The sequence below is a fragment of the Monoraphidium neglectum genome, assembly GCF_000611645.1.
Source record: "Monoraphidium neglectum strain SAG 48.87 unplaced genomic scaffold scaffold00461, whole genome shotgun sequence".
Classification (NCBI taxonomy): Eukaryota; Viridiplantae; Chlorophyta; class Chlorophyceae; order Sphaeropleales; family Selenastraceae; genus Monoraphidium; species Monoraphidium neglectum.
This window is the reverse complement of record NW_014013167.1, coordinates 1-24,303: the sequence shown is the minus strand read 5'-3', so window position 1 is coordinate 24,303 and position 24,303 is coordinate 1. Positions and strand designations below refer to the sequence as shown.

The window sequence follows — 24,303 nt, the reverse complement described above, 5'->3', positions numbered from 1 at the left end:
GCAGGCCAGGCAGACAGTGCGAATCTGTGACGTTGTGATAAGGCCTGATGAAACAATGCGATCGTTGATGGGGGTTGAGCGTTGCTAGACAAGCAGCGGGTGAGAAACAGCGCGCAGGACGGGGGCATAATCCCGGCCCTTGCGCCGTTTTGTGGTGTGCCGCGCCAGCGTCCAGAGGCATCGTTTTCAGAAGCAGGGATTAGGGGGTACGTTTACCAGAAGAGGCGCCTCTTTGGGCCGTCAATGGGGACGCATGTGTGAGAAAGCGCGTTGTTGCGGCGGCAGGTGAAGCCTGCTGTGCAGCAGGTGGAAGGGAAGGGCGCATCTTTGCAGCCCTGGTTGTACTTGCTGCATGATCCGCCAGTGCCGCCTGGTTGGTGTAAGGAGTTGTAATTGCATGCATTCTTGAGCGCTTTGGTGTAGGGGGTTATGGTGGCATGCATTCTTGAGCGCTTTGTGAGCATGTACAGGGGCAGCCCCACTGCGTGAAAAACAACGCCTAAAAAAGCCCACAATGAACAAAGCAAAGTTGAATCTCATCTCAAGAGGGATCCGCCTGAGTGTGGCTCAACTCACCGCACTGCTTCCCAGGCGCCAGCTTGAGCTTGCATGCAGCTGCGGCCGCTCCGCCAGCCGCGGGCGCGGTGGCCGTGTCGGCGGAGATGGCGTTCAGCTGCCCCGGCGCCACCGCAGGGCTGGGCAACGCGGGCACCTCAGGGCCAGCAGGGAGGGGAGAGGGCGACTGGAGCGTGGTGTTGTCGCTCAGGGGGTTGCCGTCCACCGGCGCGCTTGGAGGCTGCAGGGGGTCGCTGCCGTCGCCGCCGGGGGTCCAATGAAGCTGCAGAGAAGGCAAGATGAGGGGGCAGCAACGATGTGTAGGCAGCCAAAAACGTCGTTGTCAGGAGGCCTAGCGATGAACCGTTTGCCCTGAAGCGTGCGGTAAATGACAGCAACACGCTCTATGTGACTATAGCGCATGGCCCACCGTGATGTTGACGTGCAGGCCCTTGAAAGCGCCACCCTGCATGCCGGCCCAGACCTCCACAATGCCGTCGGAGGGCAGGCCGACGTTCTGCCACACCGCGCCGTAGAAGAACTTGCCGCCTTGTGCCTTCGCCTCGTCTGCGGCGTGTGTCGCGAGCAGATTCACAGCAGGCTCGCACGCGCAGGGGTGGCAAGCGTGCAGCTCATGCGTCGCAGCAGAACCATTTTAGCTTGACCAATGGGCTGCAGCGGCCTGGGCACCGTTGAGAGGCCCCCACCTGAAGGGAAGGTGTACGCCAGGACCTGGCCATCGCGCACAAGCGCCACGCCACCAATAGGAGGCTGCTTGGCCGGGTTGGAGCCCTTGCCTCCGGCGATGCTGTCCCACTGGCCAGTGAGCCACATCTCAACAGTGTTCTCAGCCTTGTTGAAGCCTGCATGTGTCAGTTGTGCGTTAAAATGGGGCAATGGGTGTGCTTTTGTGGGCGTGGATGCATATGTAGCCACATGCAAGGACTCCGGGGGCATGCAGCACGCAAACGAACGAGTGCATCATACATAGTCTCTTCGAGCAAGTGCGTTGCCTGCACCAACACCCTCGCTCACCAGGGGGTGCTGTGAAGTTCAGGATGGCCGCCACGTTGGGCTTGCTGGCGGTCTTTGCCGGCGCGGCAAACGTGCGGGTGTTGGCCATGGCGACGGTGGCCTTCTGCTCGATTGCAGGCGACAGGGCGCCGTTCTGCGCGGCATCGCCGTCTGATGAGGCGGGTAGGGTGGCGTCCCCCTCGGCGGGCGACCAGGTGAGCGAGGCACTGGCGGACAGCGCGCGGAAGTGGCCCGCGCGCATGCCAGCCCAGATTTCTGCGACGGCGCCGGCTGGCAGGGACACGTTCCCGAAGCGCGTGCCAAAGCTGAAGCTTGCCGACCGCCCGGCATGGTCCGTGTAGTGGCTGGCCACAGCGTACGCGAGCAGAGTGCCGTTGTAAGCAACGCCGACGACGCCCAGTGGCGCGCCCGCCGCCGCAGATGAGTCGGCGACCCACTCGCCGCGCGTCCAGAGCTCCACATAGTTGTTGAGCGGGTTGAAGGCCGGCGGGACGGTGAAGTTGAGCAGCGGCCAGAAGGTGAGGTTGCTCGCGGAGGCGGTGAGGCCCTTGCCGTTGAAGTGGACAGGCGCCGGCGTCGCGACAACGGTGGTCGACTCGTCCGCGAGCGCGCCGCCAGGCGTGGGGCTCGGCGAGGGTGCCGCCACCGGCGAGGGGGAGGCCTTGCCGTGGCCGTGGGCTGGGTGCTGCGGCTGCTGCTGCTGTAGCTGCGACGCGATCCAGACAATTTCCACCTTGGCGAGCAGCTGGGTGAAGCGGCCGCCGCGGGTCTGCGTGAGCACTGTGAGCTGGTCGCCTGGCCGCATGGCCGTGAGGTTGTTCCAAGACACAGAGTAGCTGAAATCGCTCGAGCCGCCGTCTGCATCGCTGAACTGTGACGCCAGCGTGGCTGCCAGCGCAGGGCGCGTCGCGTTTTGGGGGCCCGGCGGCAGGGCGATCACGACGCGGCCGCTCCTGCTGTCGGGCTCACTGCCATCGGCGGCCTTCCAAGCGCCGGAGAGTGTCAAAGTCAGGCGGCTGTTCTCGGGCACGAGCGCGTCGGGGGTGCGGGCGTGCATGAGAGTTGTGGTCGCGGCCTTGCCGCTGGCGTGGCCGGCGTTGACGGGGTGCGGCATCGTGTAGGTGGCCTGTATTGAGGGGGACGGGCAGGAGGGGGCTTTTGGAAGATTGCTTTACAACGGCACCGTCACAAGGTTCACATCATGCTTTCTATGCTGCTTGGGCTGGCGTTCGTTCTTCAATACGGCCCAAGGTTGAGCTGCGTGGCCTGCCAACCCTGGCGCACCTTGGTCTCAAGCAGGAGGGGCTGGGGGTCAGCGGGGGCCTCGTTGTCATCGTCGCTTGGGCCCGGCGAGGGCGAAGCCGGCGGCAGAGTCGAGGGTGACGGCGAGGGGGACCGCGACGGCAACGGAGACGGGGACGGCGACGCCGTGCCGAGCGGCGGCAGGCAGCGCAGAGGCGCCGTGCCTGTGGCGTCGCTGAGGCAGTCGAAGCCATCTGTGCAGCAAGCGCCTGGCCGGGGCACCTCGGAGCACTTCTTGGAGGTGATGCAGTCAGCGGGCACGCCCCCGCACATGCCAAAGGGCGCGATGACGGAGTTGCAGCCGGCACGCGAGCCCGGTGGGAGCTTGAAGAAGGTGAAGCCGAAGGCTTGGTCCTTCTTGTCTGCGGGGCGAGGTTGACATGACAGTTGGTTGAGGTATGGGTGCTGGAGTATGTATAATCGAGGTTGCTCATGCAAACTAGATCATCATAGTGCATACAACTGCAATCGTCCGAGTGGGCGGCTGGCAACCGAGACCCTTCTCCTCTGGCGTCAAGCCCCCCCACCTTGGCTGTTGGCAGAGCCCTCAAAGAAGGCTACGCCGGCCAGCTTGCCGCTGCCGACGTCCATCTTGATGCGCTTGATGCCACCGGCCGCGCTTTGTTGGTCCTCTGGCTGAACCATGCCCCACTCCATCACGTGCGGCGGCGCGCCGGGCGCGCCTTGCGTCACGACACGGATACCCACAACGCCGGCCTTCTTGTGCTCATGGGGAGCAGCACTGCTGGCCCCGTTGCTGCTGGCCATTGCAGCGGCAACAGGAGCCGCAGTCTCGGCGGCAGGCTTGGCCAGCAGATGGCGCGCGCGAACAGCTCGGCTGAGCTCGCCCAGGAGCCTGCGACGGCTGGCGGTATTTGGGTCTTCCACAGCTGCCTTGGCGGCAGCGCCCTGCAGCTGGTCAGTTGGGGTGCTGGCGTAGACCCAGGCGGTCATCTCAGTGACAGGATGTGAGAGGTCCACCGAGAGCACGGGCTGGAGCGGTGGTGCCGGCGTAACAGCCGTGGCGTCACCGCTCGGCTGAGACGCGGCCTGGATAGAAGCGTCGGCGCTGCCAAACACCTTAGTGGTGGCGGCCGTCGTCGCGCTGATGGCCTCGATGGTGCCGCTGGATGTGTCAGCGTAGAAGGTGAGGGCCGAAACGCTGCTGGGTGCCGTCGATTCCGCGGCCCGCTCCGGACTGCAGTCACTACCGCTGAGCACGCCGGTAGCCGCCAAATCGCCGCAGCTAGGGCTGCCGGCGCCGCACACTGCCGCGCGGGCAGCATCGACGCGGGCAGAGCCGCAAAGCTCGGGAGCAGGGCTGTTGGCTGGGCTGTTTGCAGGAGGTGAGGGCGACGGGCTGTCTTGGACGGCAGGGGAGGGCGAGGGACTGTCCTCCACTGCAGGAGAGGGCGAGGGGCTGTCCTCCACAGCTGGCGAGGGCGACGGGCTGTCCTCCACTGCAGGAGAGGGCGATGGGCTGTCCTCCGCCGCAGGAGAGGGCGAGGGACTGTCCTGAGCAGCCGGAGAGGGTGAGGGGCTGTCTTGCACCGCTGGCGAGGGCGAGGGGCTGTCTTCCACAGCTGGCGAGGGCGAGGGGCTGTCCTCCACTGCAGGAGAGGGCGAGGGGCTGTCCTCGACAGGCGGTGAGGGCTTGGGGCTGTCCTCCACTGCAGGAGAGGTCGATGGACTGTCCTCCGCCGCAGGAGAGGGCGAGGGGCTGTCCTGAGCGGCCGGAGAGGGCGACGGGCTTTCCTGCTCCGCTGGTGAGGGCGAGGGGCTATCCTGCTCTGCTGGAGAGGGCGAAGGGCTGTCACCCACCGCTGGCGAGGGCGAGGGACTGTCCTCCACAGCCGGAGAGGGTGAGGGGCTGTCCTCCACCGCTGGCGAGGGTGAGGGGCTGTTCTCCACCGCCGGAGAGGGCGACGGGCTGTCTCGGACGGCAGGGGATGGCGAGGGGCTGTCCTCCGCAGCCGGAGAGGGCGAGGGGCTGTCCTCTACTGCAGGAGAGGGCGAGGGGTTGTCCTCGACAGCCGGTGAGGGCGAGGGGCTGTCCTCCACAGCTGGCGAAGGCGAAGGACTGTCTTGCTCCGCTGGCGAGGGCGAGGGGCTGTCCTCCACAGCCGGAGAGGGCGAGGGACTGTCCGCCACCGCCGGTGAGGACGAGGGGCTGTGTTCCACCGGTGGCGAAGGCGAAGGGCTGTCTTGCTCCGCTGGCGAGGGCGACGGGCTTTCCTGATCCGCTGGTGAGGGCGACGGGCTGTCACTCACTGCAGGAGAGGGCGAGGGACTGTCCTCCACAGCCGGTGACGGCGAGGGGCTGTCCTCCACAGCCGGAGAGGGCGAGGGGCTGTCCTCCACAGCCGGAGAGGGCGAGGGGCTGTCCTCCACAGCTGGAGAGGGTGAGGGGCTGTCCTGCTCAGCTGGTGACGGCGAGGGGCTATCCTGCTCTGCTGGCGAGGGCGAGGGGCTGTCACCCACAGCAGGAGAGGGCGAGGGGCTGTCCTGCTCTGCTGGAGAGGGCGACAGGCTGTCACCCACCGCTGGCGAAGGCGAGGGGCTGTTCTCCATATCAGGAGAGGGCGAGGGACTGTCCTGCTCTGCTGGCGAGGGCGATGGGCTGTCCTCCACAGCCGGTGAGGGCGAGGGGCTGTCACCCACAGCTGGTGAGGGCGAGGGGCTGTCCTTCACTGCAGGAGAGGGCGAGGGGCTGTCCTCCACTTCAGGAGAGGGCGAGGGGCTGTCACCCACCGCTGGCGAGGGCGACGGGCTGTCCTGCACCACTGGAGGGGGGGAGGGGCTGTCTTCCACTGCAGGAGAGGGCGAGGGGCTGTCTTCTACTGCTGGCGAGGGCGAGGGGTTGGCCTGCACCGCTGGCGAAGGTGACGGGCTGTCCTTCACTGCTGGCGACGGCGATGGCGAGGGCCCGACTTTGACGGCTGGCGAGGGGGAGGGACTGGCCCCAATTTTTGGCGATGCCGAGGGGCTTGGTCTGTGCGCTGGTGGGGAAGGGACAGGGCTGGCCGCTGGGCTGGGGGATGCCACTGCAGGCGAACGGCTGGGAATGGGCGAAGGGCTATGGGATGGTGACGGCGTGCCATAGCTGCCGGGCGCTGGGGATGAGCCATAACCGCCTGGCGCGGGTGACGGGGAACCGTGGGTGCCGGGCGGGGATGGCGAGGGGCTGGGGCTCACCATCCCTGGTGGCAGCTGAGGGTCTAATGGCGACGGTGACGACGGGGACTGGTGGGGTTGTTGGGGGGGTGTGACGCAACGGGGGTTGGGTGAGCTTCCAGGTTTGCCGTTTGCTGATGCGGAACAACTGCTCACAGCGAACACTGTCAATGAATGTGATCGCAACACATGCAGGAAAAATGCAGTCAATAGTTCTCACAGGAGATGGAGCCTCTGGGCTGGGTTGAGGGGCTGGCGGGCTGGGGCTTGGAGATTCAGCTGAGGGCGGCTGGTGAACGCCAGGCGAGGGGCTGGGGCTGGGTCGCTGGGGCGGTGATGGGCTAGGGGACTTGGGGGCTGGGCTTGGGCTCGGGACGACGATTGGGGACGGGGATGGCGTCAGCTTAGGCGAAGGGCTTGCGCCGCTGCCGGTGCTGCCATACCCTCCTGGGTTGCCAGGGGTCCCATGGCCGCCCTTTCCGGTGTTGTCGCCATCATTCTCGCCGACCGGAGGCGAGGGGCTCACGGGCGCCGGTGACAGCACAGGGCTCTGGCTGGGAGACGGTGCGCTGCCGTCGTCGAGTGGCACCCAGCGCAGCGTGAGGGTTGCGGTGATGGCAAGCGTGCCGTTACCGACCGCGACCAGGACCTGGTAGTGCTCGCCGGGCACAATTCCTTGCGGCAGGGTCCAGCGAGCCGTCATGTTGGTATGGTACTGCAAATATTGAGCAGAGAAGCGCAGTGGGCAAGGTTGTAAGTTGATTTGAGCGTGCGTGCGCACTTGCATGCATCTGCCCTTGCATGAGTGTGCACTTGCATGCAGGTGCACTGGCATGCAGGTGCATTTGCATGTGTGCGCAATCCGCGAGCCGCACGCAAATAAATGAAGACAGCCCGGCCTCAATTTTCTCCCCAGCGCCAGCCTCACCTGCTGGCCATCGACAAGGCGAGTAGCAAGCGACGACTGCTCCACTGCCAGCCAGGCATCCGCGGCGTGAGCCGCCCCGAGAGGCGCGAGGGGAACGCCAACGGTGGCCCATGAAGGGTCGGGGTTGCTGATGTTGGTGGGCGCCCAGGTGCCCTGAACCTTCAGCTCCACTTGGCTGAAGGAGCTGGGGGGCGGCCAGTCAGCTGGCACCCAGAAGTCCATTGCGGAAATGGGGTCGGCGGGCTCGGCGGAGCTTGAAGCCATGGTGATGGGCGCGGAGACAAAGGTGAGCACCAGGGTCTCGTGGGGGATGGGCACCTCGGTGGCATCGGGTGCAATGAGGCGTGGGGTGTGGCGCGTGCCATTGCCTGCTGTTGACGGTGAAGGGGACGGCGCCTGCACGGAAAGGGCGAGCGGAAAACTCAAATGTCTGCGGGCATTCGTGGTGCACGTGGTGCATTCGGCTGGACGCGGTTGGTGCAAGGTAATCGGCTGTCTCTGGCAGATGGAAAGCTGATTACGCTGCCAAGCAAAAGTCATCTTGACTCACCGCTGGTGTCGGGCTCGGCACGACCGATGGCGAAGGGCTGGGCTCCTCGGGCGCAGGTGACCGGGATGCCTGGGGCTCTTCAGGGCTAGGGCTGGGCGCCAACGGTGGCGAGGGCGACGGGGAGCGCCCGCCCTCGGTGGAGGGTGAGGGGCTTGGAGAAGCAGAGGGGATCACCGGGCTTGGCGACGCCGGCGCTGGAGATGGAGACGGCGACGCGTCCGTTGAAGGCGATGGGCTGGGGCTTGCTGGCAGGGGTGACGGCGACGGCAAGGGAGGTGGCGTCCAATACAGGCGCACGCTCACTTCCGCGTCCCACATGCTGCTGCTGACGACAGTGAGACGCACGACAACGCCTGTGCCCGGCAGAAGGTCGACATCAGTGAACCTGGTCTTGTAGTGAATGCCGAAATTGGTGCCGAGGTTGCGGTTGCGTGTGCGCTGGTCCAGCTTGGGGTTGCCAAAGGCAAGCACGGCTTCGTCCTGAGCGTCCAGCAGAGCGACGTCAAAGGCAGCGGGATGCTCAGGCCCGTACGGCTGCTCCCAATTGCCATGGATGGCAAGGATCAGGTAGTTTTCGTTGGGGTTGAAGTCGGCGGGCACCTTGAAAGTGAGCACAGGCTGAGAGGTGTTCTGCAGGGGCAGCAAATGTGTGTGTGCGTGTGTGTGTGTTTGGAGTGGGGGCGCGCGTAGGCATGATGAGCTGGGTACATAATGCGATGAGGCTGCTGAAGTAATGATATCGGCACCCCCAACAGATATGGGCCAGCCTTGCCTGCTTCAAGTTGCAAGATGCTTGCTGTTTTGGGCTTGCTGCTCATGCCGGATCACGAGCTCTCACCTGGCCAGGGCCTGGGTTCACACTTCCAGCTGCACCGTTGTACGCACTCCAGCTTTCACCATAGGAACCGGGCTCGAAATAGCCCCCGGCGCACCCATCGCCGCCGTAAAGGCCCTTGGGCACTGGCGTTGCATGGTGCCGGCTTGGGCGGATGACGGCACGGGCGACATCAGGGACAGGCGCAGGCGCTTCGCGCGAGTCAAGCCCAAGGTCCAAAGAAGGCAGGGCTCCTGCAGGTGGGAGAGTTAACAATTGAGGGCACGGTTCCGGCACTGCGCAATTGGAGAGCCTGCGCTCTTCAAGAGCGCAGGCAGTACTACCGGTACAGGACGACAGACGCCCATGCGCCAGGATCGCAGCATTTTGCCAGACCTTGATGCTTCGATCGCGTCTATGGTGTAGTGTATGCTACGCGGTGCACAAGAGGGGGCCCGTGCGCAAGTTTTGCGCGCGAGGTGACACGATCTGCTCACCTGCGGCGCCACATGCCAGCCACGCGAGTCCAAGAAGGAGAATGTATGTGTAGCACTGCCTATGGCGTGGCCCCATGGCGGAGCGGGGCCCAGATCGGGCGCCCGGGTCAATTGCTGCTCTCGTGGTGGTGCTGCTCCTGGCTAGCCGCGAAAGACCTATCGGGCTATGCGACCCAGGCGAGAGAATTATATAATGACACGATCGACTGAGGGTCTGCGCGCGGCTGTGGAGGGATAAGCCTGCCAAGGAAGGTCAAACGATCTTGGCTGACAGGCGGGAGGGCCAGCCGAACGAAGACAAAGAGTGAAGGTTTAACGCCACTAAAAAGGGAGGTGAAGCCAGCGCGGCTGCCTGGCGGCGGTCAATGGGGTCGAGCACCTGCGCGACTGCCAGTGGAGTGCATCCTTTGTGGGGGTGCGTCTTTGGTGGGTGCGAGTGAGTGAGTGAGTCCAGCCAAAGGTGATTGATGCGTGGCAATCATTACATGCATGGCTAGCCTCAGGGCCCTGCTGACCTGCCTCTTGCTCAATGGCTCAACACACACGCTCCGCATGCATGCTGCGAAGCGCCATGCATACATGCTGCTCAACCAGCGCATGAACCTCTGGGCAGCAATTCTTTTGGATTGCGTGTGGATACGCCACGGTTGAGACCATGACACATTTGCAACTGTTGTTTTTACATGCTTGCACCTCCTCAGGAAACTCGTCCTGTGGTGCCTAACCAAGCAGGCAGAACAATGCAGAACCAAGACAAGCAGAGAGGCCAGGACACATGCGACGCACACTTCAGACTTGCATCTTTAATTGTGCAAGCACTGCTGGGTGCTACGCCAGCCATGTACACCTCACCACTGCCATGCACCAGCAGGGTCGTATATGTCCTTGCCATAGTCCTCGTCGCCGATGTCGATCCCATACATGTAATCGTCGTGCTCACTGGTAGACCAGCAAGCCGTCAACCTCTGACTGCCTTTCAGCTGCGCCAGCGGGTCGCCCTCAACCTGCAGCACCCTCTCCATCAGCAGCACCTCCTCATGCGAATCAAATTTGTCAGACAGATTGAGCATCTGCAGGCCATCCAGCCACACTGCCTCGTTGAGGGCTGCCAGAGAAACAGGCGTGATGCAACAGTTGCAGATGTCCATGCGCCGCAGACCGCCCATGGGCAGGTCAGCGAGTGCCTCAAACGCCTGAACGCCACAAAAATTCTCGTTGGAGATGCGGAGCTCCAAGAGGCGGCCGATCCATGTGGCGCGCGGCAGCACAGTTGCGATGTCATGCGCCCCCAGGCATGTGCCGCTGACCTCAAGCCGGGTCAGGTGCTCCATGGGCATGCACGCCAGCAGTTCTAGCGGCTCTCCAGAGCCGGTGCCATCAAAGCCAATTATGCTGCCCAGCTGAACATTCTGCAGCACGAGTTCGTGCAAGCCAGCAAACGTACCGGGCGCTGACACCAGTGCAGCCGCTGCCTCCAAGGAATCGTCCTCAAGAGGTGCAACGCCGCCAATCGCCAAGCGTGTGAGGCTGGTCAGATGGCCGGCTGCCAGGGCCGCCGCGGCAGCTGCTGACAGCGCTGGCCGAACCACTGCTGCAAAGTCCTCCAGGCCGCGCAGCCAGGGTGCTCCCACGAGCGCCTCCAGGCTGGCGCCCTCCATAGTGGCCAGGGCCAGCTTGCGCAGGGCAGGCAGGGAGGCTGCCGCCAGCGCGCGTGCATCGTCAGCGCGTATGGCGTCGGCGCCAATCAGCAGCTCCCGCAGGCAAGCGAGGATCGCTGCTGCGGCTGGCATGGCCGGCCCTGCTGCTCCAGCTGAAACGGAGGAAGCGCCGTGTTGCAGCATCGGCGCGAATGTGCCTGGCTTGATGCAGTACCCGGCTGGCAAATTGAACTCAAGTCGCTGCAGGCGGGCGACCCAGCCGGCTTTCCAGACTGAGCTCAAGGCGTCGCCGCCAGCCAAGGCGTCTGCATGCAACGTGTCCGTGATCTCAAGCCGCTGCAAGCTGGGCAGCTGAACCCCCGCCAGCTGGGGCAGCAGCGCAAGCGCGCCGCGCTTCAGGCACAGCTCCTGCAGGGTGGCAAGGCGACCCGGATTTGAGGGTTGCAGATCTCAGGTGTGTCAAGTTTCCCGGTCGAACAACACACAACTCAGCTTCAGCAACAGCAGCCAGTTGCAGGCGATTGTGCCAGCCAAGTTCAGGAGCCCTGCGCAGCGGCGTGTGGGCTGGCGACAGCGCAATGGCGGGCTGTTGCAACGACTGAGGGCGCACCTCGAGCAGGGGCCACTTGAAAGTGATCAGAGGTGGCTCTTTGTACCAATCATCCAGCGGGCGCGTTGAGAACGGAATGTCATAGAAGCTCCTGGAATAGCCGCCTTCTTGATTCGACGGGTGCTTGACGATCAGGTCCAACTGCAGCCGCTTCATCCTAGGCAGTGCCGCCAGGGCCTTGACCAGCACGCAGCCGCCGCGGCGGCTGACGTGGGCGTGCAGGTCGACGTTTGCCAGGGCGGCGAGCGCCCTCAGCTGCCTCGCGATGGCGCTGACGTCCGGGTCTGCCGTTTCATGCGCGATGTACAGCTGCAGGCTGGCAACGGAGGCCGCGGCTGGCAAAGCCAGAGCACGCGCGAAGGCCCCGGCGTCTGCGTCCTGGGCCCACGTGGCGTCCACCTTCACAGAGAGGGCCCGCAGCGCCTGTAGCCGCGGGACTGCCTTGGGGAGCAGCGCGTGGCTAGATGAGAGGCCCAGGCACACGCAGCGCTCATCCACGGCCGAGCGAGCTGCGCGGCAGGTGGCTCGAAAGCTGGACTTGCAAGAAGCGTCCATTGTGTGCAGCGCGGCTATGACGGCATCCAGTGCGACGTCTGTGGGCGAGTGATAGCCAGCAAGGGGGCCTTGTGAGTCTGCCGGCGGGGCCAGCGATGCGGCGAAGCAGCAGGGCACTAGGCACGGAGTGCGGAAGCTGCTTGTGATGCAGCACGGACCTGGAAACGACGACTGCAGGGGCCACAGCACAGAGGCACCCGTGCCAGCAGGTCCTGAGGCCTCCATTCCGCACACTGTGCAGAGACTACGGTTGTCCGCCAGATCCCAAGATCGTCGAGCACGCAAACCACGTATGAGGGTGCGCGTTCAGGCACATAACGTTCCAGATGTTTGAATCCTTTTGGCAGGGCCGAGCGCGCCGCACCAGTAATTTGCGCGTCCGGCACAGCTGGTCCGGCACCAGCGCGAGCCGCGAGCTGTGCTGACGCTTGGCCTGCCTGATACTGTACCAGCTACCAAGTCCGATACGCACCCAGTTCTTCTCAGCTATGCGTGTGGGCCTGATTGCTCGACTGCTTCAATCCAGCGGGTTGGTGCATGGTGGCGCTGTCCTGGCAGGTCAGTCAATGGGGTCAATTGCCAATCTACCAACCACAGGTTCGTCGTGCTCAACCCTCAGGTATGTCCTATTACTGCACCTCAGCCATTCGTTCCGAGACTTGCATGTACTGCCATCTAGTGCTGGTTCTGTGTGCCAAGGAGGCCGGACACGGCTGGCCTAACTCTGGCAGCTGTGAACCTGCAAAACCTCTCTGCAGCATGACCAGCAGCTCAGCTCGCGCTGTGTGGAATGGGCGAACACAGGCGGGGCCTGCGTTGTTTGCTCTGTGATGCTCTTCAGGCACCTCAGGCTCAAGGTACATGGTGGCAATCCCTCAGAAGGCGCCCTGCTTGAGTCGTGCAGCCTGATCACTCTCCAGGTTGCCCATGACATTATTGAAGTGTCCCCACACACCCGAAACAATGAGCACAAAAAATTGTGTGCAAATGTGAAAGGGCACCACGTTTCCAGCTGCATTTCAAAATATTGAGCCACCCACACAAGCATGCCCTACCACCGCCATTCGCCCAAATTGTCATAGAGATCTTCGCCATCATCACCCGGATCCTCGTCGTCAACCACCAGGTCATCATCATGATAGCGCGCGGATGAGGCCACACTGAACCTCCCACTGTCCCGGAGCTGCGAGAGGGGGTCACTGTTGACATCAAGCACGCGTGTCACTAGGTTCATCTCATGGCGTGTCTCAAACCTGTCATAAAGTGTGAGCATCTGGATGCCCTCGAGCCACACCGCGTCATTGAGCGCCGCGATGCAGGCCGGGGTGAGGCCGCAGTGGCTGAGCTCCACGCGCTGGATGCTGGTCATGGGCAGGTCCGCCAGCGCCTCAAACGTCTGAACGCCTCCAAGGTCATTCTCAGCTATATTCACCTCCACGAGTTGACCAATCCACGGCGCGCGCGGCAGCACCGACAAAAAGTCGTGCGCCGCCAGCTGCGCGCCTTGGAGCTCGAGCCTTGTCAGGTGCTCCATGCGCATGCGCGCCAGCGCCCGTAGTGGCTCCCCGTCACTGCTGCCGTCGGCGCTGCCTATTTGCAAATTTTTGAGGTGCAGATTGTGCATGCTGACAAAGATCCCCGGGTTGGCCAAGAGCGCAGCCGCCGAGGCTGCGTTGAATAAACACAACTTGCCGCCGATGGCCAGGCGCGTGAGGCTGGTCAGAGCGGCGGCCGCCAGGGCCGCTGCAGCGGCCTCGGACAGCGTTGGCCGAGCCTCTGCTGCAAAGTCCTCCAGGCTGCGCAGCCAGGGCGCTACCGCGAGCGCCTCCAGGCCGGCGCCCTCCACGCCAGCCAGGGCCAGCTTGCGCAGGGCCGGCAGGGAGGCCGCCGCCAGCGCGCGAGCTTCGTCATGGCTCAACACAATGGGGCTGATTGAAAGCTCCCGCAGCGCGAGGACAGCCGGTGCGGCTGCCGCGGCTGGCCCTGGCAGCGGCGCAAATCCGCTGAGCCGCACTGGGTGCCCATCCGGGAGCTTGAACACCAGGTGCGTGATGTGGCCAAACCATGCGGCGCCCCACAGTGAATCGACTGCTGCGCCGCCAGCCGCTGCATCTGCATGGAGGGTGTCCTCTACGGCGAGCAGCTGCAGACGCGGCAGCTGGGCGGCCGCCAGCTGCGGTAAAAGCGCGAGCGCCGCGCGCCTCAGGCGAACTTCCTGCAAGGAAAGCGCAGGAGAGTGGGATGGAGGTCGGGGCACGCGCCTGGCAGCCAAGCCGACGACTGCACATCATGCCGGGTTGAATGAAGGTGTGCAGAGGGGACTACAGCCCACCACCACAGGCGCTGCACATGGCATAAGCAATAAAGGGCTCGACAAGCAGCAGTCGTGATGGGAGCCTCGGGCCTTTGCACGTGCCGGAGCGCATACGCACCTCAAGCAGGGGCCAGTCCAAGTCAACCAGCGGCGTTGCATCGAACCACCCGTCTGAGGGGCGATGTTCGAATGGGGGTTCATGATAGCCAAGGATGTACAAGCTGTCATCCGGCTCCAGGGGGCGCTTGACGACGAGGTCGAGGTGCAGGCGCTTCAGCCCTGGCAGGGCCGCCGCGGCCTTGATTAGCGCACGCCCCCCGCGGCGGCTCACGTGGGCGTGCAGGGCGGCGCCTGTCAACGCCGTGAGCGCGCCCAGCTCCCTGGCCACTGCGATGACGTCGGCGTCCGGCGCCCCTTCCTCGATGTACAGCTGCACGCTGGCCAGGGGCGCCGCCGTCAGCAGCTGCAGCGCACGCGCGACGGCCTCGCCTTCGCCGGGCCTGGTTATGCTGCTGACGTCCAGCGTCTGCAGTGACGTGAACCGCGGCGCGGACGCTGCGAACGTCGCGTAGTTCGCAGAGACGCACAGGCGCTCGCAACGCGCGTCCATCGCCGCGCGAGCGGCTCGGCAGGTGGCACGCAGGCTGGCCCTGGAAGACGGGTAATCATAGGGCAGCGCGGCGATGACAGCATCCAGCGCAATGGCTGCAGTGTGGGAGAGGCGGTGGGATGGCTCTGAGGTCCCTTGTCAAGGTAGGCGCCGTGGTGCCCTGCTCACGCTGCGCTAGTGTGGCGGCGCCCCCTCCGCACATGCTGCACGCACCTGGGAACGACGGCTGCAGGGGCCACAGCACGGCAGCATTTAGCACATATCGTGCCTCCTTGACTACTGTGTCCATCTCGGGGACAATTTCGCTCTTGTCACGCCCGCAGATCAGACGATGGGCAGGCTCCGCTTCAGCAAAATAGCGAGTGATACTTTGTAAAGCGTCCCATAAGTGTGCGGCTGCTTCCCGCATGCTTGTCACTTGACGCCCCTGTGTGACGGTGTAGACGGTCTACTACGACTCCGGGGTGGTTGAGATATAGACTATAAACACAGGCATGTGACTTTCCTGCAAGCGTTGACTGGGCACTCCTGGCGGTTTTTGCCAGTGCTGCTGCTCTGCTGTCTGCGCCACCAGTGGAGTGCCCCCAAAGTGACTACCAGTACCGTACAGTATGTTGCTCCAGTGCTTGTGCCATTGCGCAGACAATTGTGGTTCAGTGACGTGCACCAATTGGACACTCACATGTTGGTTGCAGCGGCCTGCAGCCTTTGCATTGTGAGCTCCATACCTTGCATCAGCACCAAAGCTTGCAGAGTACACCGGTGGGGCAGCCGGGGAACGGGCGGATGCCCTGACCCTCGCGTCGGTACTTAGCACGTACTGGGCGCCCAGCGCCTCGTCTCCTCTACTCTACTCTACTTGCCGAGGGGCGAAGCAGGACAGAGCAGCGCGGCTGCATGCGCGCCCAGCCTGCAGCGTGTGTTTTTTATGCAGGACGCTGCGCCACATCCAGCCATCACACAGCGCGGAATTGTCATGAAGCCGGTGCCAAAGGACCTTGCCCGCTCATCATTTGTTGGGTGCCTCCCCTTGGGCAACCCTTGGGCTCCCCATGATTGTGTTGTACACACACAGCTAACGGGCAAGGTATGGTGGCACCTGCTTGAGGTGCTGTCGTGGCAGCGGCGTGCTGCCTGAACCGTGTCTGCCCCTCTTGCATTGGTGGTTGGCACGCCGCAATGCTGTCCACAGCACTGTACCGGTACGCCTTGCACAGAGCTGCCGTCTCCTGCCCCCATTAATAGCTGAGTAAGCGTATCAATTGTGCCATCCCGGCGTGCCTGCGCAAGCATGTGACTGTGATCCCTTCAGGTGCAGACTTTTGACTTGCGGGAGATGTGCGTGAGGTGCAATTCCTTCGTGCTCACACCACAGTTGCATGGCAGGAATCCAGCATGGTAATTTAAGCGCGTAGTGCTGTGCCAGTGGCCTTAGCAAGTGCAGGATGGCAGCCCTGACCCAAGCCACGGCCTGGTTTGAACATCGACATTCGACAGTGTGGTCACACCGTTGTTAGGATTTGCAGGCCGCAGCACCTGGATCTCACCCTCTCGGTGCACAAACTGCAGTGGAGGTTATCACACAACACCTACACATGCACCTTACCCTGTGCATCCCTTCTACATTACACCAGCACCGCAGGAAGGCGACGGGCTCGGCTTGGGCTGAGGGGGCCTCAGGGCCCTCACTGATTCACCGAGGCAGCACCACGGAGGGTATAGTATCAGAGTCATCAAGTAGCGGCTAAATCGAGTGTCGCTACTGTACCTTGACTTCCATCCGCATACGGTAAACGGCGAACACAGTACAGATCCTTGAGGCGCGTCGGAACGAGGCGCCACAGCGTCAACAGGACGGCAAACGAAGCACGCTTCAAGAGCGAGGGAATCAAAGCTCTAGTCGTGGCTTGTCAGGCACTTGCCACCTGACGCGCGGGTCTTGTCGTGAGGCGCTGTCTGCAGCTGCGCCCAGGTGCCCGGCAGACGCACGTCATCGTCGCGTGCGCGCGCGGCCGCTGCCGCGATGGTGCTGCTGCATGGCGTCCTCAACGTCTATGTCGACAAGGCGGAGCACCTGCCTCGCACGATCAGAACCCAGGTGAGGCAGCAGACCCAGCAGGCGGGAGCATCCTCGTGCCGCTTTCGCCCCGCTGCACGCCGCTTCGAGGCGGCCTTCAAGCCGCCCGAATCCAACCCCAATTTCTCAGACCACGCCGTTGCCTGCATAGGTCTCATCTGTCGTGAAGCGCTTTGTGTGCTGCGGCCTTGGGCCTGCGCTGTACGGCTCCTGCGACCCGTACGCCGTGCTGGAGCTCGCCGGCACGCGGCGCCTGCGCACAAGCGTCATGTCTGGCGACACAAGTCCCCAATGGGAGGAGCAGTTTGAGGTGTACGTGGCAGACGAGACCGACGATATGCGGGTGGTGGTCAAGGTGCGCACATCCCCAATTCGCACAGCCGCGTGCATGGCTGGCCGGCATGCTGGACCGACCGCTTGCCTGCGGTTGAGCCGCATGCGATGGGCTTCTGCCGGTATGGCACTGGTGCATGGGCCGACCCTCAAAGGCCAAAGCACAGTTTCGTGGGCACAGCACGCCGATTGCACACGCCTTGCACGCATGCACATTCATGCAGGACGCCGACCTGGTCGGGGCGGAGCAGCTGGGGCAGGCGACGTTTGACGCGGCGCAGTTCTTGGATGAGCAAATGCACAACCTGGTGCTGGATCTGGTGGATGCACAGGTGTGCATGTGTGTGTGTGTGTGGATGTGTGTGTGTGTGTGTACACAGGTGTGCGCACGCGTGTTTTTATGCGTGTGTTGGTGTGTCCGCATAAGGAGGCAGCCACAGAACTGGCAGAGGGTTGGCTAGTTACTCCTTTGCGTTTTGGGCGTTTCGATTGCTTGGGAGAGTCGAATGCAGACCGACAGTGTCGAGGGCAGCGGTTTGCATGACAAGCGCTGGCCGCAAGCGATTGCAGCGGGGGGGGGTGACGGTGTGAGCAGCCTCGTTGGGGGGGGGAGGGGGCGGCGCGTGACTGGCGATGAAATTAGCGTGGCAGTGGATGGCGCGGCGAGGCACACGAGGCTGCATATGGGGGCCCGCGCCCTGACCCAGCGATGGTCATGCGTGGCGCCAGAAGTTCATGCTGATTGCCGTACTGTCACGCTCACGCCTGCAGGGCAATCCCGTGGGCCTGAAGCTTCCAGGGGAGTTCCGCCAGGCGCGCATCCACATCTACATTCAGTACCGCAGCGTCGAGACGCAGGTCCGCGTTCAAGGGGCTCGGCGGCGTCCAAGGGCGCGGCGGGGCGCGCACGCATCGGTCGAGGTTGCTGCTGTTCAGAATGCAGAGGGGCAGCAAAAGCTTCTTCGATACCGTTTGGCTCGTGGAGGCAGGGGTGAGACAAGAATGACAAGCTTGGAACACGAAGCTCCAATGGCAGCACGGCTTGGAGGATCAGCCATGCAGCTACATTGCTTCATGCCAAATCTATGGCGTCGTGGGTGGGCGCTGCGGGCCCTGTAATGATACCACCTCATGCCATTCCTTCACAGAGGAAGTTTGTTGCCTCTACAGGACCGGTCATCAGGGGCGAGGTCCCCCGCACGTACTTCCCAATGGTGCGCCTAGCAACAGGGCATCCGGCCCCCCATCCTCGGGGCACTAATGCATGCAGGCGCCTGTGGGTGGTTGTGCCACAACCCTTGTCCATGCACGGCGTGACCCCCTGGATGAGATCCAGCTCGCTGCTGCTCGCGGGCCGGTGCCAGGGTGCCGCCTTGCCGCCCCCAAGGCCGAGCACGGCGCTGCCGCTTGACTGGATTCCCCCATGCCGTGCTGCGCCTCGCAGCGCACTGGCAACAAGGTGAAGCTGTACCATGACGCCTACCAGACGCCAGGGCCCCTGCACGACGTGAGAACCCTGCCCTTGATCCTTGCAATTCCACGACCCCTGTGTGGAGCAACGCGCTGCCTGCAGCCCATGCGTGCGAGAGCGGCTGCCCCCTTCGGCACGCGAGCATGGCAGCATGTTTGGGACCATGCGCATGCGCAATTGTGAGGCCACGTCCACTGTATGCGTGCGAGTGCATGCCTCACGCTTGCCCCCCACCCCACAATACACGCATACACACAAACCCAGATCCTGCTGGGGGATGGCACCCCTTACCAGGAGACCTCCTGCTGGTGGGGACCATCATAATCAAAGTTCCCCGCATGCTCACAGTTGCAGACTGTTGGTCGCTCGGACCCTTGCTGGCCGCACTGTATGACGGACACCAACGTTTGGGCTTAGTGGCCGTCGGAGGGCTCAGCCGCGCCCTCTTCATTGGTGAAAAACCTGGCATCTGCTGGCATGGATCTTGCCAAGTCAGCAACCACGGCCAACCCGCCGGCTCGCAGCTGTGGTGTTCGCGTTCCTGACTATCTGATACCGGCCCCCAAACAGGGACGACGTGTATGAGGCGATCCAGGGGGCCAAGCGCTTCATCCTCATCACCGGCTGGAGCGTCTGGACCGAGACGGCGCTAAAGCGCCAGCCCGCCAGCCCTGAACGCGCGCCGCCGCTGGGCCAGCTGCTGCTGGCGAAGGCGGCGCAGGGCGTGAAGGTGCGGGCCGGACAGCCCTCCTCCGCCGCATTGCCACTTTGCCGCCGCAGCTGTGAGATAGACAAGCAGCTTGCCGGGCTTAACACGCCACCTTCATCCCCCGACACACGCAAAAACCGTGTGACCAGGTGCTGTTGCTGGTCTGGGACGACGCCTCCAACAACCTGGGGGTGGGGGACGGCCTGATGGCCACGCACGACAACGAGACCTACGCATTCTTCAAGGGCACGGACGTCAAGTGCGTGCTGTGCCCCCGGCAGGGCGGCGAAGAGGACAGTATCATCCAGGTCAGAGGGTCTTGGGTTTGGGCGGTTTAGAAGGGGCGGGGGGGAGCTGGGAGAGGCAGGGGCGGCGCCGGGGTTTGGGGTTTTTGCAGGAAGCCGTCCCTGCCTTTTGGTGTTGCTTGCAAACTATATGTGGCTAAATTGAGTTTTCTCATATCGCATTCAAGCGAGCCTTGTCAAGGATTGTGCAGTGTAGCGATGGGTGGCTGAGAGAGGCTGCTTCTGGGAGCAGTGTGACCAGGGTTTGAGCACGGGGCCATGCACACATGATGTCGAGCATACCTGCTCCTCATGCTCTTTTGGCTCGAGCAGGTGATGCTACTCGCTCCTGGCGTGGTCGGTCTGCCATTCCCACCCCCTCTGTCCTGAGCCTTCGACCACCCATCCAATTTGCAACCCCGGTCCCGCAGTCTGTGACGCGCACCTCGTTCACGCACCACCAGAAGACCATCATCGTCGACGCGCCGCCGCCGTCGTCCGTGCCACGGAATGCACATCCGGAGGTCTCCACGAGACGCCACGTGGTGTCATTCGTGGGGGGCCTCGACCTGTGCGACGGCAGGTGGGAGCTAGGGGAAAAGGGGCTGCGTGCAGCCGCGCGAGCGGGGCATGAGCACGGCGTACGAGGTTACGCATGCCCTGCTTTGGGCGTGTTGACCGCATTTTGCTGCACGTGCACGCACAAGCGCGCTCTCACACGCGCACGCTTTCTTTTTTTCCCACTGGTCTCACACACGCATGGCTTGCATGCACGTGATCCTATGCGCTCGCACCTAGGTACGACACGGGGGACCACCCCATCTTTGGGACTGACGGCCCGGGCGGCCCCCACGAGGGAGACATGCACCAGCCGTGTATTGAGGGTGCGCATGCGTGGGGTCGCGAGTGGGCGATGGGTGCGGGTGTTGCCTGGGAGCTGGTTGAGCCTGATGCCTAGCTGAGCACAGCAACAGTATTTGCGTGATGACAGTGGCAGCGTGATGACAGTGGCAGTGCACAGGCGCGCCGCGTTGCGTGCCGCGCTCGAGCTGCGTTTTTGGGAGGGCTCACAGTGCCCGCCGTAACAGAGCGATGCTACGAGGGGTGCAGTGGGGGCCGGCTGTCCGCCACCCTCGTTCAGAGCCTCATCCAGCCCCCGTTTATCGCAATCTCCCGGAGCCTTGTCCACAGCGCGTCCAAACCGCCCCTCGCCCAGGGCTTGTGGCGGAGCGCAGCGCGCCGCGGGAGCCATGGCACGACATCCACGCGCGCATTGAGGGGCCGGCAGCATACGATGGTGCGCGTGGCTGCGGCAGACATGGCAAGGGGAGGGGGGTGCGGGCGCGCTGACACGGCGTAGCAAGTAAGGGAGCTCCTTGCATGCTTTGACCCAAATACTGCTGGCACCACGGCTGCTGCTTATTCTTGTGCTGCTGGTGCTGCTGGTGTTGCTCGTGCTGATATGATAATGGTGTTGGTGCTGGCGTTGGTGCTGCTGCAGCTGCCGACGCTGGTGTGCTGTGCATCTGCTGCCACTTAGCTGGTCTCGCTGGTACCCTCGCACTGCGATCTGCGCCCTACCTCTATCCCGCCGCAGTGATGATCAACTTTTTGGAGCGCTGGTCAAAGCAGGTGCGTGGGGCGTGCTACCCAGCAGATAGGTCGCCCAGGGCCTGGGACTCACAAGGGTTATCTGGCGCAAGCCGAGGGGCTGGTTGCAGGCCTGTCCCACACGTTGAGGGAAGCGCTCGCCTCTCGTCAACGTGCGGCGTCTTCCCCTGCTGCCTGCGATTTCCTTGGCCTCGCGGGCCCTCTCCCCATGACCCTCTTGCCTGTCTTCACGCCCCAATGAATCTCGGCTTGCCGCTGCGCCCTTCTCTCCGCAGGCCGGCTCTCGGCGTCAGAAGGACATCACCACCCTCGACGACACCCTGGACGTGCACATGCCGCGGCCCCTGATGGAGTACGTGGTGGGTGTGCCCTCTACAATCCCCTCCGCGGGCTACCCAGCCGCGATGCCGTAGAAGCCTTCTGAGCTTGGCCATCGTGAAGCTGCTGGGCTGTCGGGCGTTGTCTTCGCGTCAGTGTCCAACGCGCACGTTCGTTCTGGACAGCTCGGGGCGGCGGGAGGCGGCGCCATAGCTGCCTGTACATGTGCTGCAAGGCATGCCTGCCCCAGCCTTGTATCCCATGGTATCACAAACCATACTGTGTGGGGAGCGCCACTCCCCTCCACCTGCCTTCCTCAGCACCCCCAGCCTGATCCTGCCCTTGCCTGCCCCTGCCTCATGTCACAGTCCAGGAGGCAATACTTCGGACGACTCATGTCGACACACTTCAGAGGGCACGGCACACACGCCGCAATGAACCCCTTTGCAGTCAAGGTGGGCGTTGATGCGTGCTCCACGAGTCCAGGCTCTCAGAGGGCAAGGTCCTCCTTGGGTAGAGCAGGGAGGGTTGCTGGATAGGAGCAACCTTTGACCCGCAATGGCCGGCCATAGCGCAACCTCCACAGCAGCCTCCCTCACTCGTCAGCCGTCCTTTGCCATGGTGCCCTGACTCACCTGGGGACGCGCGTCCCCGTATCTCATCGCCTCGACCCCTGTGTGGGTGGCCCCCCTTCGTTGTTAATCATCAAAGCCCATCAGTCCTTAGTCACTACCCCTTCTCTCAACTATTCTCAACCCCATACGTTTTATGGCGCAGAAGCTCACAAGCCGCCGCCCACCCGCTCACCCCCCAACCCCCAGATGGCTGTGATCAAGGCTCAGGACCCGGGCTTCATCCTGTCGGACCCCTCAGACCCCGACAGCTGGGGCGTCCAGGTCTTCAGGCGAGCGCCCTTCACACATCATATAACAGGATGAAGACTGTAACGGCGTCCTGCGGTCTTCTTTGTGAAGCGGGCTGCTACTCACGCTCCTTCGAGAGTCTGCGCCTTCTTATGCAGGGCCCCACAGAAGTGGCCTGACTGCTGTGCCCCTGCCACGCTCAAACACACACTTGCACACACACACGCACACACACACACACACACTCACACACACACGCACACACACACACACGTACACACACGTTTCCAACCTCCATCACACCTCATCAACCATTAATTCCTGACCTCCATCTGGATGGGGTGGCAATGCCACCCCAGGTCTATCGACTCAGACTCGGCAAGGGGCTTTGGCAGCACCAACGAGGGCACATACGAGGCCGGCCTCGGGATCCTCAAGGGAAAGGCGCGTGTGCAAGGGGGCCCGGTATATAAACGGAGCTGCAAAGCTCCAAGCAGCAGCACTTCTTGTTGCTTTGATAGCTGCTGGCACTGCACATAGCTGTACACCGCATCTGTGAGTCGTCCATCTGCATGAGAATGCAGGTCCGCAAGCAAATGCACTTAAACCACCTTTTCGTATGGTCTGCGCTTCTTGTATTGATCCCAGAACACCCCGTCACATGCCCTCCTCAAGTCCGCACTCACAGCCCAGGCCCTGACACCCCCCCGCCCCCAGGTTGTGGACCGCTCCATCCACACGGCCTACATCAACGCGATTCGCCAGGCTCAGCGCTTCATCTACATCGAAAACCAGGTGCTTGCGTGTGTACGTGTGTGTGTGTGTGTATGTGTCCACGCGTGTGTGTGTCTGTGTGTGTGTGTGTGTGTTTCTGTGGGGTCGGGGGGCCTGGTTGGGTGGGTGGGATAACAGTGCGGGCTCACCTGCTGACAGGTGAATGGGTGGTATGGTGGTGGGTGCAAGGGTTAGGGACTGCGTGTTGGCGCCGGTTGTCAGGCGCGCCCATGAGGAGGGGGAATGGCTGCCAAGGGGTCACTATACCGAGGAGGCCACAAGCCACAGCCTGATCTTGCGAATCCCGTGAAACAAGGCCAGTACGCGGCCTCGGTTCGTGTATTACTCGCCAGGCACTGATGTTCGCAAGTAGCCTGCCACTGCGCCGCGCTGATGCGCCCACCCACGATGCAGCCGGACCCCTGGCACAGCCTGCCCAACCCCCCTGCTGCCTCGCCTCCCCCCAATCTGTCAGTACTTCCTGGGGTCCAGCCACCTGTGGGAGGGCGACAAGGAGGCCACCGCCACGCACCTCATACCCGCTGAGCTGGTGCTCAAGATCTGCGCCAAGATCAGGGTGCGCCGCGCCGTCCCACGCCCCTCTGAATTCTCATTGTGGACGCACCGGGCGGCCTCGTTTGGCTGCGCGCCGCAGCTCGGCGGCTAGCGACGCTGCGGCGTTCCGTCGCGCATGCGCACCGGGCTGCGCCCATCGCGAAATCTCATCCATTGGAATGCACCCCATGCCGCCGTCCAAACCTTTGAACGAGCTCGGCGAACCTGGCCTTGCCTTGTGCCGCCACCTTCCCGACCTGCAGGCCGGGGAGCCGTTCCGCGTGTACGTCGTGCTGCCCATGTGGCCCGAGGGCGTCCCCACCAGTGGCTCGGTCCAAGACATCCTGCACTGGCAGGTGGGCTTGGGTTCCAGGGTCCAGGCCTCAGGATGCAGCCGCTCAGAGGAAACACTGACAACTCTGAGGAAACGCTGACAACTCTGGCTGTTGAAGCGCGCAGCCGCGGGACGCGCGAGATAGAGGAGAGGGCCTGCAAGGCGAGGCAAGGGCTGCGGGCGTGGCCCTTGTCTCGCACGCTGCTCCCCTGGACACCGCAATCCTCCTTGTTTACTTTGCTTTCTTTTTTCACCTGCGTTTGCCACTCATCCATCCATCTAATGACACACCCACCCACACACGCAAACTCCCTCCCTTTTCCACGCCCCCTCCTCCTTTCCTCCTCCTCTCCGAGCGCCACCCCCCTCAAC

The 24,303-nt window shown here is 63.3% G+C and overlaps 4 protein-coding genes across 4 annotated transcripts; 1 reads left to right on the top strand and 3 right to left on the bottom strand.

Annotated features, from left to right (window-relative positions):
• Positions 1-581: 581 nt before the first annotated feature.
• Positions 582-8,444, bottom strand: MNEG_3614 (hypothetical protein; the record flags this gene model as incomplete). Its single annotated transcript, XM_014047912.1, has 9 exons — positions 582-838; positions 986-1,122; positions 1,263-1,418; positions 1,591-2,716; positions 2,875-3,254; positions 3,420-4,617; positions 6,995-7,390; positions 7,545-8,174; positions 8,442-8,444. Coding segments are annotated over 9 exons (4,283 nt in total), but the record flags the coding sequence as incomplete, so codon positions are not given.
• Positions 8,445-9,703: 1,259 nt separating this feature from the next.
• Positions 9,704-10,696, bottom strand: MNEG_3613 (hypothetical protein; the record flags this gene model as incomplete). Its single annotated transcript, XM_014047911.1, has 1 exon — positions 9,704-10,696. One exon carries the CDS (start codon positions 10,694-10,696, stop codon positions 9,704-9,706), a length of 993 nt encoding a protein of 330 aa, XP_013903365.1.
• A 2,033-nt stretch (positions 10,697-12,729) lies between these two features.
• MNEG_3612 (hypothetical protein) lies at positions 12,730-14,891 on the bottom strand (the record flags this gene model as incomplete). Its single annotated transcript, XM_014047910.1, has 3 exons — positions 12,730-13,893; positions 14,111-14,697; positions 14,816-14,891. The coding sequence occupies 3 exons, from the start codon at positions 14,889-14,891 to the stop codon at positions 12,730-12,732; spliced, it is 1,827 nt and encodes a 608-aa protein (XP_013903364.1).
• Positions 14,892-16,625: 1,734 nt separating this feature from the next.
• MNEG_3611 (hypothetical protein) lies at positions 16,626-23,709 on the top strand (the record flags this gene model as incomplete). Its single annotated transcript, XM_014047909.1, has 18 exons — positions 16,626-16,700; positions 16,831-17,034; positions 17,237-17,344; positions 17,784-17,870; positions 18,161-18,226; positions 18,457-18,519; positions 18,748-18,791; positions 19,054-19,213; positions 19,342-19,500; positions 19,908-20,059; positions 20,275-20,360; positions 20,693-20,773; positions 21,074-21,108; positions 21,363-21,446; positions 22,227-22,301; positions 22,986-23,063; positions 23,518-23,619; positions 23,698-23,709. The coding sequence occupies 18 exons, from the start codon at positions 16,626-16,628 to the stop codon at positions 23,707-23,709; spliced, it is 1,671 nt and encodes a 556-aa protein (XP_013903363.1).
• Between the last annotated feature and the right edge of the window lie 594 nt (positions 23,710-24,303).